At 46.6% G+C, this 15938-nt stretch overlaps 1 protein-coding gene across 2 annotated transcripts in view; it reads right to left on the bottom strand.

Annotated features, from left to right (window-relative positions):
* Positions 1 to 10870, bottom strand: part of TSNARE1 (t-SNARE domain containing 1) — a 149257-nt gene extending 138387 nt beyond the window's left edge. For both annotated transcript variants that reach the window (XM_048507934.1, XM_048507935.1), the window contains exons 1-2: positions 10754 to 10870; positions 2672 to 2754 (exon numbers count right to left, since the gene is read on the bottom strand). In XM_048507934.1, the coding sequence (XP_048363891.1) occupies positions 2672 to 2754; positions 10754 to 10820 (150 nt within the window). In that variant the 5' untranslated portion in view covers positions 10821 to 10870. The remainder of the gene's footprint in view (positions 1 to 2671; positions 2755 to 10753) is intronic.
* Between the last annotated feature and the right edge of the window lie 5068 nt (positions 10871 to 15938).

Below are 15938 nucleotides of genomic sequence, written 5' to 3'. Positions count from 1 at the left end.
AGGAACTTGTTTTTTACATTAAGAGTTTTTACAGTAACAGAGAAATTATTAATGCCCCGCCCCCGGAATGCCCGGCCACGTCCCCGTCGTGCCCCACCCAGCCCCAATGGCGCTACGCCAGTGTTTGAATCCCACCACCATGGGAACCTGTTACTAAAATTTTTGGATCCCACCACTGACCATGGGGGGCTCCAACTGAATTGGCAGAGAAAAATTGAAAGCAACTGGAAAAAAACTGAATTTGAGAAAAACTGAGTATGAGAGGAAAAAAGTTGCAATCAGGTAAACATAAACGTCACAGGGGCCCGCAGAAGCTGCCTTGCCCGCCTGACGACGTTCAGAGACCTATAATCACAGGCGGGCTTTTGTGCGTAGCCGGAGCCGTCGGCCGGAGAAACAGAAGTGCAAAATTGTGTTGGGCCCGCCTGCTCTGAGGTGCTGAGCGACGGAAATGGAAAACAACGTGGGTTAATTGCATCCCACGCCGCTTGCGCGAGGCAACACCACAGACGGCTTTTCTTGTTCATGCTGCACAGGGGAATCTAACTGACTTGCACTCGGTTGACGTGAGTGAGAATCCCCAGCTCTTCCCAAATCAAGCCTGGGAAAACTCGGAGCTGCTAAGGTCGCCTTCAGGTTGGCCAACTGTGCAGTCATCTATGCTCCAACTAGGAGTGTGCAAAAGACAGCTGGTTCAGATTTGGATATATTGAATCCCCTCCCCCCTAAAAAAAATAACAGTATTTCCAATATTCTTGAATACCAGTATAATATTCCAAATTTTTCTTTCTTTCTTTCTTTCTTTCTTTCTTTCTTTCTTTCTTTCTTTCTTTCTTTCTTTCTTTCTTTCTTTCTTTCTTTCTTTCTATCTATCTATCTATCTATCTATCTATCTATCTATCTATCTATCTATCTATCTATCTATCTATCTATCTATCTATCTATCTATCTATCTATCTATCTATCTATCTATCTATCTATCTATCTATCTATTAAACTTATAGGCCGCCTCATCCCCGAAGGGCTCGAGGCGGCTCACAGTTTGGCTGTTCTCCAAGACAGCAAATCAAAACAACATAAAACTTAAACCCATTAAAACTGATGCAGCAGTTACAAACAACAAATATAGATTAAAGCAACAGAAGTTGTTTAAAACAGGCGCCCGATCGGAAGGCCAAAAGAAAGGGAGGGAGTAGGCAGGGACCACGATGGAATCAGGGAATCAGGCCCAACCAAGATAGAAAAGATGGAAAACAGGCAGCCTCAGTTTCAGTGGGGGGGCAGTAGAACCGCGGCCAGCCCCTCCAAAAGCCCGGTTTGGGGTTTGGGGGGTTTTCGGGATTCAGCAGTAGATAGGATCAATTCTCCAGGATCTGGCAATTCCCATAGTATTGTGATGTCACTTCTGGTTTCAAAACAGGAAGTGACATCCCAGCAGTAGTGGGTGAGGGTGGGGTTTATAGAGATTCAACATCCTTATATATACATTATGGCAGAATCAAGGGGTAGGATTACCCCTTGTGGGGGATGGAGATCTTTTGGAGTTACAACAGATCTCTAGACTACAGGGATCAGTTCCTTGCGGGAAAAAAAAATAGCTGTTCTGGAGGATGAGCTCTATGACATTAGATTCTGCTGAGGTGCCTCGACTTCCTCCCAAAAGTCCCACCATAAATCTGCCGGGATTTCCCAACCCAGAGTTGGCAACTCTTTACCCCCATGGGCCCTAATACCATCAGGACCCATTATTTCATATTAGGAGGGTTTCGTAAGGGCACGGGCGATGCTTTAAGATATGACTGTCGTTTTAATTATATGTATTGTTTTAGCTGATGTTTTATCTGTACACCGCCCTGAGCCCTTCGGGGACAGGGCGGTATACTAAATTTAGTAAATAATAATAATAATAACCATAGGCTGGCAAAAATAGTCAAGGCTGGGATACTAAGAAGACAAGCCACATAGCCTCCCCTCTCTTGCAGGATATTTTCTAAGCCATTAGGAAGCTCAAGGTCTTAGGGGGGAAAAAGAGGAGGGATTTTTGGCTGGTTTTAGCCTCCCAGTGGAAAATATATTTGGTATCCCGAACTTGCATGGCAACTCTAGCTCCTTTACTTCTTTTGGGGCCCAGTTACTTCCAAATGCATCTAGCGGCTTGCCCGTATTGCCTTGTTACCGCTCCGATGCAAACAGGCCCCTGAGATTCGCCCACCAAGATGGCTGCTTAAATCCTGTTCTCCGAGAGCATCTCGCCGTCTGGCGACGTCGCAATCCGCTGCCTAGCTAGGATGTCCCGACTGAAACCCCCCCCCCCCCAAAACAAATATCCAGGCAGAAATAATGTGTTTTAATGCCTTTTTTCAAACAACAACACGGGCTAATTGCTTCATTTTCTAGAGGGAAAAAAAGTCTGTTTAATATGCAGATCTCAAAATGACGACTTTCGGCACAAGCTGCCAACACGAAAACCATTTAAATCACGGAGGGGGGAAGAAAAAAATAGGTTAAACGCTAAGTTTGGGGATATGCTTCACAATCGCTTCCAGATTGCCCTGCAGAAAGAATTGCTGGCGAGTTGCCAGGTTTGTCTGAGTTCGTTTCCAAGGGTGCGATTATTTGACTGGCTGGCTGGGATGAGAGAAATATATATATATTTAAAAGATTCACTTACTTGGTGCTGGCTGGCCTTGGCCAATTGCTCGTTGGCAGATTCCACATTAGAAGACGCCGTCTCGAGGTTAGCTTCAATGCTATCTGCAAATTAAGATAATCGAAAGTAATTATGTGGCACAAAATGAAGGGATCCGGCAATTTGTCAGAAGGCACAGAAATATTAAGCAGTTTTACGAAGGATTCCTTATCTCTTCTCTCTTTTTTTAAACTCCAGAAAGACAAAGTTGGATACAAACATCAGAAGAGCCCTGCTGGACCAGGCCAATGACGGTTCAGCATCCTGTCTCTCAGAGTGGCCAACCAGTTCCTCTGGAGGTCCAACAACAGGGCACAGAAGCTGAGACCTTCATAAGAACATCAGAAGAGCCCTGCTGGATCAGACCAGTGGTCCATCTAGTCCAGCATCCTGTCTCACCCAGAGGCCGTGTAGTTCCTCTAGAGATTTAACCAAGGCCAGAGAGTTCAGGCCTTCATAAGAACATCACAAGAGCCCTGCTGGATCAGACCAGTGGTCCATCTAGTCCACCATCCTCTCTCACCCAGTGGCCATGTAGTTCCTCTAGAGATTTAACTAAGGCCAGAGAGTTCAGGCCTTCATAAGAACATCACAAGAGCCCTGCTGGATCAGACCAGTGGTCCATCTAGTCCACCATCCTCTCTCACCCAGTGGCCATGTAGTTCCTCTGGAGGTCCAACAACAGGGCATGGAGGTCAAGGCTTTCATAAGAACATCAGAAGAGTTCTGCTGGATGAGACCAGTAAGGGTCCATCCAATCCAGCATTCTGTCTCACACAGTGGCCAACCAGTTCCTCCGGAGGGCCAACAACAGGGCACAGATGCCAAGACCTTCCCCAGTAAGAACATCAGAAGAGCCCTGCTGGATCAGACCAGTGGTCCATCTAGCCCAGCATCCCAGCTCATAGAATGGCCAACCAGTTCTTCTAAAGGTCCAACAACAGGACACAGAGGCTAAGCCCTTCATAAGAACATCAGAAGAGCCCTGCTGGATTAGACCAGTGGTCCATCTAGCCCAGCATCCCAGCTCATAGAATGGCCAACCAGTTCTTCTAAAGGTCCAACAACAGGACAAAGAGGCTAAGCCCTTCATAAGAACATCAGAAGAGCCCTGCTGGATCAGACCAGTGGTCCATCTAATCCAGCATCCTCTTTCACGCAGTGGTCAGGCCATTCCTCTGGAGGACAAACAACAGGGCAGAGAAACCAAGGCGTTATACTGATGCTGTCGTAAAACAACTGAAGTATCCACAGGAACACTCTCACACAGGTATTCGGATTTTACCAAAGAGCCTATGAATGTGGAGGTTCTCATTAGCTAGTAGCCCCTGATAGACCTATCCTCCATGAATCTAATTGCTCTTTAAAGATGTCCGCACCTGTGACAGTTACTACACCCTCTGGCAGCAAATTCTACATTTCAATCACTCACTATGTGAAGAAGAAGAAGAAGAAGAAGAAGAAGAAGAAGAAGAAGAAGAAGAAGAAGAAGAAGAAGAAGAAGAAGAAGAAGAAGGAGGAGGAGGAGGAGGAGGAGGAGGAGGAGGAGGAGGAGGAGGAGGAGGAGGAGGAGGAGGAGAAGGAGAAGGAGAAGGAAAAGAAGGAGAAGGAGAAGGAGAGGAAGAAGAGGAAGGAGGAGGAGGAGGAGGAGAAGGAGAAGGAGAAGGAGAAGAAGGAGAAGGAGAAGGAGAGGAAGAAGAGGAAGGAGGAGGAGGAGGAGGAGGAGGAGTTTTTATAGCCCATTTTTCTCAGCCATAAGGAGTCTCAAATTGGCTTACGAACTCCTTCCCTTCCTTTCCCCACCACAGAGACCTTCTGAGGTAGGTGGGGCTGAGAGAGTTCTCAGAGAGAAGACTCTGTGTGTCTGCCACTCATGTAGAGGAGAGGGGAATCCAAGCCAATTCTCCAGATCAGAGTTTCCTGAAACACAGCAGCCTTGCACGCTCTAGAAGAAACAGCTGCCGATCACCTCTCCAGAGTCTGTTCCAAACCACTGGACCTGACTGCTGAAAATCTCTCTTGCTCAAGATGACGCAGGACATGCTAACCTCAGGGAAGGTATAGAACGAAGGCTACTTTCCAAGGTACAGAGCTGGCGCACGGGAGAGGCGTACTTGGAATGATTACGTATTTCCCTCTATGTCCATGGTGGGTTCTTTGAAAAAGCTGAAGAAGCCAGAACCCCCCGTCCCTCCCTTGGCTTCAGTGCATAATTCACAAAACCAACTGCCGTGAAAACTACTGAAGTATCCACAGGAACGCTCTCACAAATGCTGTTGAAGGAATTTGGTCGGATTAACATAATCCTGCCAGCTGTACCCAGAATTCCGTAATGCAACACAGATGGTTTTGAGCTCCTCGGCGGTGGCAGGAAGATCTGTTGGAAGGGTCTTGGGTGCCTGCAGGAGCCGAATGGCTATGGCCATTGGAGAGCACCACATATCAGACGATTCCTGGGAATGCCAGCAGGCACTTGATAAGGAAAGTGCATCAAACTTCCACACAGCAGGTGTATAACGGGTTGCGGTTGGGATAAAGGAACCCGTTTTCCTGTTTTCGCCTTCACATGAATCCGTGATTGGAGTCCATGGAAACAATCATAAGAACATAAAAACTAGCCTGCTGGATCAGACCAGAGTCCATCTAGTCCAGCCCTCTGCTACTCGCAGTGGCCCACCAGGTGCCTTTGGGAGCTCACGTGCAGGAGGTGAAAGCAATGGCCTTCTGTTGCTGCTGCTGCTCCTCAGCACCTGGTCTAATCCGAGCTGCTGTCGCATTTTTGCACGGAGATGCATTTATTTTTCCTAAATACTTCCCACCCATGCATAGCTAGGCAGACAGGCACACATTTAGATTTTATCCACAAGAATTAAGGTTTGCATTTAGTAAGTTCAGGGTAGTACTATATGTAGGATTGTGGGGAGGGAATGTATTTGTGGGGGGACGGGGATATAGATAGAAGGAGGAGAAGGAGAAGGAGAATGAAGAAGAAGAAGAAGAAGAAGAAGAAGAAGAAGAAGAAGAAGAAGAAGAAGAAGAAGAAGAAGAAGAAGAAGAAGAAGAAGAAGAAGAAGAAGAAGGAGAAGAAGAAGAAGAAGAAGAAGAAGGAGAAGGAGGAGAAGGAGAAGAAGGAGTAGGAGAAGAAGAAGAAGAATGAAGGAGGAGGAGGAGGAGGAGGAGAAGGAGAAGAAGAAGAAGAAGAAGAAGAAGAAGAAGAAGAAGAAGAAGAAGAAGAAGAAGAAGAAGAAGAAGAAGAAGAAGAAGAAGAAGAAGAAGAAGAAGAAGAAGAAAGGAAGAGGAGTAGTTTGGATTTATACTCCACTTCTCTCTTCTGTAAGGAGCCACAAGGCAGCTTACAAACTCCTTTCTCTTCCTGTCCCCACAACACCACAACAGACACTTTATGAGGTGGGTGGGGCTGAGAGAGTTCTCAAAGGTAACTGTGACTAGCCCAAGGTCACCCAATTTCATGTGTAGGAGCAGGCAAACAATTCCAGTTCACCAGATAACTGTCCACCATTCACGTGGAGGAGTGACCGCCAAATGGATACTGTGGTGTGGTCGATTGTTAGCCAAATGGATACTGTCCTAAAAGACCTAGCCAGGTGTCTGGAAGCTGTAATGGTATGACTGAAGCACAGCTGCCTGAAATTGAATCAACAGAAGATGGAGGTCCCGTGGCTAGGCCAGAGTCGGTCAGATTGGATGGATCAAATAACAAATGGATTTTAAAAGTTTGGTTTGCAGACCATCACCTAAAAGACAACTTGCTTCAGCGGCTGATTTCGACCAAAAGGGTATTCTATGGGAAAGAAACGGATCAACAAACATTACCAGCAGTATAAATGCAAGGAACTGGGGGAGACGGATGCCAGTTTAAAATATGCGAACATCCCTTTGTGCACGAATTCCCTGCGCTACACGACCAGTTCCACAGAAAAGAAATCTAGCTGCCATGAGAATCCCAGAAATAACTGATGCCTGCTACCACGCAACTCGAGGCCTTCACATCCGATATGTCTCTCGAAGCCTGAGCAAATGTGAGAAGTTAAATCCCAGGCAAAAAGCACTGCCGAGAAAAAGACGTCGCCAAATTGGTTCCGATGTCATCTCGAGCTGCCTCCGTGTCCATCACGGGCCAGGAGTTTTAGCTTCGAGCGGCCCCGGCGGTCTTCAGACAGGTCTGTGAGAGGGTCAGCTGCCATAGACGAGAAGGCATTTATGGTGTCTCCTTCTTGGGATATTTTTTTCAAGGGTCAAAGATCATCCTTCCCAGCGGACTTTTGGAAAAAAAACACGCCTCTTGCTTCTTTGAAGATCAACCTACGCATCTCAAGACCGCGACAACTAGAAGGGTCTTCTAAGGCAACACTAGTGGGTTTCTCGAGTAATTAATCACCGTTGGGAATGGCAAAAATAGGCCAGGAACTTCCTGTGTTATGTTCAATGATAGCTGAGAATATTCATGGAATATTCCGGGCCTTTATTGTGAAAAGCAGATGTGTCATTTTCATGAGGGCATGATTCTCTGATACTTCAGGTTGCAGATTACGTCGGATTCTACTACAGTTGTACATTGATCCCTGTCAATATATCTAATCTTTGATATGGCTAAATCTGCGGATACTTAAGTCTGGAGGCTGGGGCCATGAACAGATAAGGTTGAGCTTTCCACAAACCTGAACAATGCCCCAGGTTTTCAGATAAAAAAATGACATCTTAAAAGGAGGGGGTCAAACCCTCCCAAATAATAGAAGCAGTACCTATAGCAGTGATGGCGAACCTATGGCACGGGTGTCAGAGGTGGCACTCAGAGCCCTCTCTGTGGTCACATGCAAACAGAGTCCCCCCCACACACACACACATCTAGGCTGGCCTGGGCTCGATTATTAGCATTAAACTTAAGACCTAGTTTTGGGGAAGCAGTGTAGGTCACCCTGTTAAGAACTGTTAAACCCCACTGATTTTCATGCAAAGAACTAAAGCGCGATCCTTTACCTGGAAGTAAGCTCGGTTGCTGGCATTGAGGCTTGCTTCTGAGTAAACCCTCCTAGGGTCGTGATTCACTCATGTGAAACGTTGCACAGTTGCTTCAAAGCAAAGCCACCGACTACCACCAAGCTTACTCCCGAGTAAAGCACGCCTGGGAGCCAATTGTTTTTTTCTAAACTGAAACCTTGCTATTCAAGTTATATTGCCGTGTTGGCACTTTGCGATAAAAAAGTGGGTTTGGGGTTGCAATTTGGGCACTCGGTCTCGAAAAGGTTTGCCATCACTGACCTATAGCTTTAGGAAGCAAATGCTCTCAGTAGCTGTTGCTAGGCAACCACACAGTATAGCCAGCCTTCAAGGCTTCGTTTCTGTCAATACAAGACAGGGGAGAAGCGGAAGAAGGCTGAGAAAATGAGAAGATTTCTGCAAATCCATGCGAGTCCCTTGCTATAAGTTATAAGCAGGGGACCCACAGGGAACTCCTGAAAATTTTATTTCCACAAGTGGAACTAGTACCAATTATGTCCAGAGGTAGTCTCATCTGTGCAGCTTATTTATGCACATTTTCAAATTTCAGGAAAACCTCGATCACTTTCGGCAACATCGGGGCCACTTGAAAAGTGTCTGCAGAGAAGGCACAGTTTCTGGGAAAACTATATGTTTTTAATTTGTGTAAATTTAGCTAGTGAAACTAAAAGAAAGAGAAAAAATGTGTGCAAAATGCAGTGTTATTCATCGTTTACTGCCTGGCCACACCTGATTCCTTGAAGATCACGTTCACTGCGTGATCCCTAACTGGCTAGGACAGTGATGGCGAATCTTTTTGAGACCGAGTGCCCAAATTGCAACCCAAACCGCACTTATTTGTTGCAAAGTGCCAACCCGGCCATTTAACCTGAATGCTGAGGTTTTAGTTTAGAAAAAACCGGTTGGCTCCCTCTTCCTCTGCCCCACCTGCTCGAGCAGGGGCCAGCCTGCTCTAGCCTCCAGCAAGTCCCGTGCGCACCGCTCTGTGCCTCTCTAGCATCTCTGCCTCCTCTGCGAACCGCCTCACCGCAGTGCACGCATGTCGTGCTCAGTAGCCCAGGCCGGCCTAGATGTATGTGTGTGTGTGTGGGGGGGAGTGATTTTCTGCACCCCACATGACGTACTCTGTGTGCACGTGCCCACAGAGAGGGCTCCGAGTGCCGCCTCTGGCACCCGTGCCATAGGTTCGCCATTACTGGGCTAGGATTTCATTCTAATGATGCCTATGAAATAAACATACACTAAGCACAACAGTGTGATTGTGTTTTCTGTTTTGAAGAAATCAGGAGAACAATGTTTGTGAGACGTGTACAGAATAGCGGAAAGATGAGTTTCGTTGGGGGGACATCACAAAATATTTTGCGCTCTTTGAGATGGAAACTTGCGCGCGCGCACACACACACACAAACACACACACACACACACGGCAAATAAGAGATGACTACAGGAGATCTGGGATGTGCACAGTCTTTTCTTTTCTTCTTGGACACAATCCCAGCTGGTCCATGGTTGCTATCTCTTTATCAAGAAGCAATAAACCTTTAGGTGCCAGTGTTGGGTACCAAATTCAGGGAGACTTCCATCTATAGTAACTGTTCGTTGGCCCTTCCGGACAAGTGTTTGGTCATGATGCAAAGCAGGATGCTGAACTACATAAAGCACTGGTCTGATTCAGGAGGGCACCTTCTTAGATGTTTGTTGGTGCTTCAGGTAGATGCAGGGTTGGAGGAGCATTCCGTCATAAGAATCCCAACTTCTATCAGGTGGTACAGACCAGACAGAAGGTTGCCACCATATTAGTTGATTGTGACAACTAGGTCACCTTAGGGCAGGGTTCCTTGAGATGTACCAATGTACAGTAACAGCCACTGAGCAATTGAATCAGCTTTCTAAGGAGGTGGTGAGCTCCCTCTGTCCGGCAATCTTCAAGCAATGGATGAAGAGAAGAAGGTTTGGCTTTATACCCCATCTCCTTACAGGAGATTCAAGGCGGCTTACAAGATCCTTTCCCTTCCTCTCCCTGCAACAGACACCTGGTGAGGTAGGCGGGTCTGAGAGGGTTCTGAAGAACTGTGACTAGCCCAAGGTCACCCACCAGGAGTGTAGGAGTGCGGAAACGCATCTAGTTCACCAGATAAGCTTCTGCCACTCAGGTGGAAGAGTGGGGAATCAAACCTGGTTCTCCAGATTAGAATCCACCTTCTTAACCACTACACTTGTCAGGGATGCTCTAGACCAGGGGTCTTCAAACTATGGCCCTCCAGATGTTCAGGAACTACAATTCCCATCAGCCCTGCTACTTGGCCATGCTGGCAGAGGCTGATGGGAATTGTAGTTCCTGAACATCTGGAAGGCCATAGTTTGAAGACCTCTGCTCTAGACCAGCAATGGCAAACCCATGACACACATGTCAAAGGTGACATGCCACAGTAGTTTGGGTGACACACCAGCGTTAACCTACACCTGCTTACGACTATTTTCTCTGTCCAAATTTGAGACTTCTTTTTTGCAATTATTTGACATTTCTTTATTTAATATATAGTACCACACATAATTGGACTGTATTTTTTTTCAAATAAATATGTAAATAATTGTTTCTTGTTTGGGGTGCTGTGTGGTTTCCGGGCTGTCTGGCCGTGTTCTAGCAGCATTCTCTCCTGACGTTTCGCCTGCATCTGTGATCCTCTGAAGATGCCAGCCACAGATGCAGGCGAAACGTCAGGAGAGAATGCTGCTAGAACACGGCCAGACAGCCCGGAAACCACACAGCACCCCAGTGATTCTGGCTGTGAAAGCCTTCGACAATACATTGTTTCTCGTTTGTTTGAGAAGGGAAAGGAAATGTGACAAAAGAGTCAAGTTAGGCATTTTTTTCTGAATCGTTTACACCCCAAGCCCAAAAGTTTGCCATCACACCTCTAGACTGCTCCTGCATTGAGCAGAGGGTTAGACTAGGTGGTCCGTATGGCCCTTTCCAACTTTATTATTCTATGCCCCCCACCCCCCAAAAAAAGTTGGGAGAAAGATCTATAGGTTGATGCCTACCTATTGTGTCTCCCTGTTCATACACCATAGAAGCCAGGTCCTTGATGATTTGGTTAACATCCAGCATGTCACTCTAGAAAAGAAAATGAAAAGATAAAGAGTGTGAAAATTTGTTATAATTTCTAAAATTTCGAATACACAAGGTCTGCAAAACAAATATTTACACAGGGCTGAGGAAATCAGAACTTTTGCCACAACAAATATTTACACAGGGCTGAGGAAATCAGAACTTTTGCCAGAACTTTTGCCAGAACTTTTACCTGACTTCAAGGGCTAACTTTTGTCTACTGTGAAGGTCAAGACTAGTTTGAAGAAAAGTGGCCAACCCTCAGGTGCGGTCTGGAGACGTCTTGGAATTATGACTGATCTCCAAACAACAGAGATTACCTCTCCTGGAGAAAATGGCTGCATTGGAGGTTGGCCTCTATGGCATTAAGAACATAAGAACATAAGAACAAGCCAGCTGGATCAGACCAGAGTCCATCTAGTCCAGCTCTCTGCTACTCGCAGTGGCCCACCAGGTGCCTTTGGGAGCTCACATGAAGAAAGTGAAAGCAATGGCCTTCTGCGGCTGTTGCTCCTGAGCACCTGGTCTACTAAGGCATTGGTAGCCATAGATCGACTTCTCCTCCATAAATCTGTCCAAGCCCCTTTTAAAGCTATCCAGGTTAGTGGCCATCACCACCTCCTGTGGCAGCATATTCCAAACACCAGTCACACGTTGCGTGAAGAAGTGTTTCCTTTTATTAGACCTAATTCTTCCCTCCAGCATTTTCAGTGTATTCCCCCTGGTTCGAGCAGGGGCCAGCCTGGTCTAGCCTCCAGCAAGTCCCGTGTGCACCACTCTGTGCCTCTCTAGCATCTCTGCCTCCTTTTATATTCCCCCCTTTCTCTCCTGTAATGAGACTCAGAGCTTACAATCTCCTTTCCCTCCCCCCCCCTCACAACAAACACCCTGTGAGGTAGGTGGGGCTGGGAGAGCTCCAAGAAGCTGTGACTAGCCCAAGGTCACCCAGCTGGCGTGTGTGGGAGTGTACAGGCTAATCTGAATTCCCCAGATAAGCCTCCACAGCTCAGGCGGCAGAGCGGAGAATCAAACCCGGTTCCCCAGATTAGAGAGCACCTGCTCTTAACCACTACACCACGCTGCCTCCCAGGAATATTTAAGCAGCAATAGCGTTTTGCAAACACTGTTTTATGCTTCCAGACACTGTTTTAGGTTGATTTTTAGTATCTCTGGGGAACTCCTTGCCTGCTTTACCGTTGTTTTAAATATTGATAATCTTTATGGTTGTGGTTTTATAATTTCACCACTTTGTTGGCCTTATCTTGTAAGCCTTCTCCTGCAGGTCTCTGGAGAGGCAGCGTAGACATTTTCCAGCTACAGCAAGCCCCAGCGTGGGATTTACCAGACCACGCTAGAGATGATGAATTGCATGGACTGACAAAATTATTCTCCATCTTCCCCAATTCGCCTCACACGGTCCTTCCCTAGATTGCCGCTCTTTTCCCCAGCTCAGTTATTGAAATTTCCCCAGAGAACCATTTGCTTGCATATTAAACTGCACAACACCCATTTCCTTTCAAACGGTGGGACGAGAACCCATGGCGTCGACGGGCCTTGCTCACCCCACCTGCTGCTTGGACGGCCAAACCGTCTCCAGCGACGAATTCGTAAGAGGTGCCAAGTGGATCTATGGTCTTTTAGGGAGAGTTCATTATGCGGCCGCGAATACTCCGGTACTTAATTATGTAATGCAGTGAGAATCTCATTAATTTGTAATAAAGCCGGAGTGAGACATTGTGAATTTCTGAATACACGGAGCCAGTTGAAAAAAAATCCAGGGGAATCAGTGCAAGAAAGAAGGAAAGAGGAAAACAAGGGAAACAAAGGAACGCACGATACCCCATAAATATAAATGACTCTCATTGTCTCCCATAGGAGTGACCTTTAATCATTTATCCTAGTACTCCTAACTGCTGAATAGGAAACAAGTTTTTAGTAGAACGAATAAAAAGAATGTCAAGCCATGATCCAGTGAAAGTTACCCCCTTTTAAGGAGCAGCAGTGGCGTAGTGGCTAAGAGCAGGTGCACGCTGATCTGGAGGAACCGGGTTTGATTCCCAGCTCTGCCGCTTGAGTTGTGGAGGCTTATCTGGGGAATTCAGAATAGCCTGCGCACTCCCACACATGCCAGCTGGGTGACCTCGGGCTAGTCACAGTTCTTCTGAGCTCTCTCAGCCCTACCTACCTCACAGGGTGTTTGTTGTGAGGGGGGAAAGGGCAAGGAGATTGTCAGCCCCTTTGAGTCTCCTACAGGAGAGAAAGGGGGGATATAAATTCAAACTCTTCTTCTTCTTCTTCTTTAAGAGGCACTGATTGGGCATAGGAAGTGGTCTTATATTTCCCAATATTGTTTCCTTGATCAATAATTGCTGCCCAAGTACTGTTCCCAATCTCCAGGTTCAATCCATGGGTGCTGCCTCCGCCTCCGCCTCCGCCTCCGCTTCCGCTTCTTCTTCTTCTTCTTCTTCTTCTTCTTCTTCTTCTTCTTCTTCTTCTTCTTCTTCTTCTTCTTCTTCTTCTTCTTCTTCTTCTTCTTCTTCTTCTTCTTCTTCTTCTTCTTCTTCACCACTCACTGGTTGATCTGTGGCCAGATGCTATCTTTCGCTTGGCCTACAACTCAGGGCTGTTCTGCTGAAACAAACGAATGAGGAGAACCACACAAGGCACCCGGAGATCCCTGGAATAAGGGAGGGATCAAAACTGGTAGAAATTACACAAGTTAATTTCAAGTTGCTTCTTCCTAACAGTACGGCAAAAGCGCAGCCCAGGAATTTGTGATTCGGTTTTGAAAGCACTTATTTTGTTACAGAAAGACCATCATTCTCTGCCGGTCACAGAGCCCTTCAGTATTTGGAAGAGGTAAACCTGAAATATGTATTCAGTTCTATGCAAGTCTGTAAGTTTGATGCTAGTGCTTCGGGACTTTGAATTATTCTCCAGCTCCAAAGAAGGCGCAGTAAACCCGCAGCGTTGTGAACGGCACATTTATTTATCGAATTCAAATTCCATTCAGCCCCTTTCGAAAGGCTCAGGGCCGATTAAAAATAAAACTAAACATACATTGGAGGTTATGCAGTTATGTACCCGTACCTGACGACTGAATGCCACTTGGCAGAGAAATGGTTTTGCACAATATACTGAGTTGAACTTTGGCCGGTCTCTTACACACACATCAGAGACTGGGGAAAAAAAAACACTCAATGAGTAAGTTGGATAAATGACTGCACCAAATCTGATCGCTGACCTTGAGTTGGATGATATGACTTCCAGGTTGTACTACTGATCCAAATGAAAGTGTCATATATTCACATGAGAACAGCTGGTATTGAGCCTAGGAGGACATTAAAAGCCAACATGTTTTCTAGGGCAGTGGTGGCGAACCTATGGCACGGTTGCCAGAGGTGGCACTCAGAGTCCTCTCTGTGGGCATGCACACTCAGAGATTGTCATGTGGGGGAGGGGCAGAAAGCCCCACTGATTTTCATGGGAAGAACTAAAGCATGATCCTTTACCTGGGAGTAAGCTCAGTTGCTGGCAATGGGGCTTGCTTCTGAGTAAACCTTCCCAGGGTCATGATTCATCCATTCGAAGCATTGCACAATTGTTTCACCAAGTTTATTCCCAAGTAACACGAGCCTCAGAGCCAATTTTTTTAAAAACTAAAACCTCAGTATTCAGGTTAAATTGCCGTGTTGGCACTTTGCGATAAACAAATGGGTTTTGGGTTGCCATTTGGGCACTCGGTCTCGAAAAGGTTCGCCATCACTGTTCTAGGGAATATGCTGTGGTATACCCAAACCCTCCCCAAACTCCATTGATCCCAAATCTCCCCCCAAATCTCCATGAATTTCTCTAACCTACAGCTGGCATCTTTATTGGAAGAAAAGATTGAGTTGTATAGAAGGCAGATTCCAGGACGAGGCGGTTCTCCGGAGAACAGGCCATAAGTTCAGCTTAGCTCTTGGACAATAATTGTTCGACTTTTCTTTTTCGCCAAGTGCCGAAAACTCCCCGCTTCCAACAATCCAGATGGCTTCAGCTGTAAGGAGCGCACGATTAATGAACCTGTCTGTTACTGCCACGAATACAGGGCCGAATTAGGGGCTTTCATTAATAGGCCACTTGGAGATGGATCCCTCAAGGCTGAATACAATGGTTAGGCCCAAAAGGCCCAGTCGGTGGCTGAGAAGTTGGCTTTCAAAGAGTTGTGAATGTAGATCATGTTTAAACTTATCTTTGTGACTGCATCACCCCGTATGTCCCTACACGGCCTCTCCGTTCGGTTGAGGCCAATTTACTGGTGGTCCCTGGCCCCTCAATGATGCGGCTGGCCTCCAAGCGGGCCAGAGCCTTTACGGCTCTGGCCCCGGCCTGGTGGAACGCTCTTCCCCCAGCTGTCCGGGCCCTGCGGGACCTTGGCGAGTTCCGCAGGGCCTGTAAGACGGAGCTGTTCCGCCGGGCCTTTGGAGGTACTGGCCGCTGATGTGGTGCCCCCCTCCCTGTCTGGCCCTCGTCTGACCCTGATACATGGGTCATTTGTCATCCAATGAGACCGCCATGCCTCCCTCCGGGGGTGGGGGGGGGGAGGGAATTTTAACATTAGGATGTTGGACGCCACTTATATTTTTATTCCTTTGCTAAATACCGTTTAACTGTTGCTGCTTTTAATGTTTTAAACTTCTATTGTTGCTTTTATCTGTTGCACACCGCCCAGAGCCCTTCGGGGATGGGGCGGTATAAAAGCCGCAGAAATAAATAAATAAATAAATTATAATCGGGTTTTGGCTAAAGGAAGAGCCAAGATCCTTTTGGTCTCTGCTAGGCTCGCCACTGTTCCTTATTTCAAGGAGTGGTTCTTTATTTGGTATTGATGGAAATGCGGGGAAAATGTCCCATAGCTGCCCCAAAAAAAGCAGTGTTACAATTTTACAAGGATGGTATATTCTAAGAAAATACACTTAATGTTCTGGAACACATAGAACCTCATTTTCATACATTTTCACACTCTTCTTATATTTTCATTTCCGATGACAACCCAAACCGGGGTGGACCGAAGTGAAGATGAAATGTTGGGCGTGGCTCTCAGCGGCGGAAGTCGACACATTCTGGACCCAACAG

The sequence above is a fragment of the Sphaerodactylus townsendi genome, linkage group LG09 (genome assembly GCF_021028975.2).
Source record: "Sphaerodactylus townsendi isolate TG3544 linkage group LG09, MPM_Stown_v2.3, whole genome shotgun sequence".
NCBI lineage: Eukaryota > Metazoa > Chordata > Lepidosauria > Squamata > Sphaerodactylidae > Sphaerodactylus > Sphaerodactylus townsendi.
This window is presented reverse-complemented; position numbering and strand designations above follow the sequence as displayed.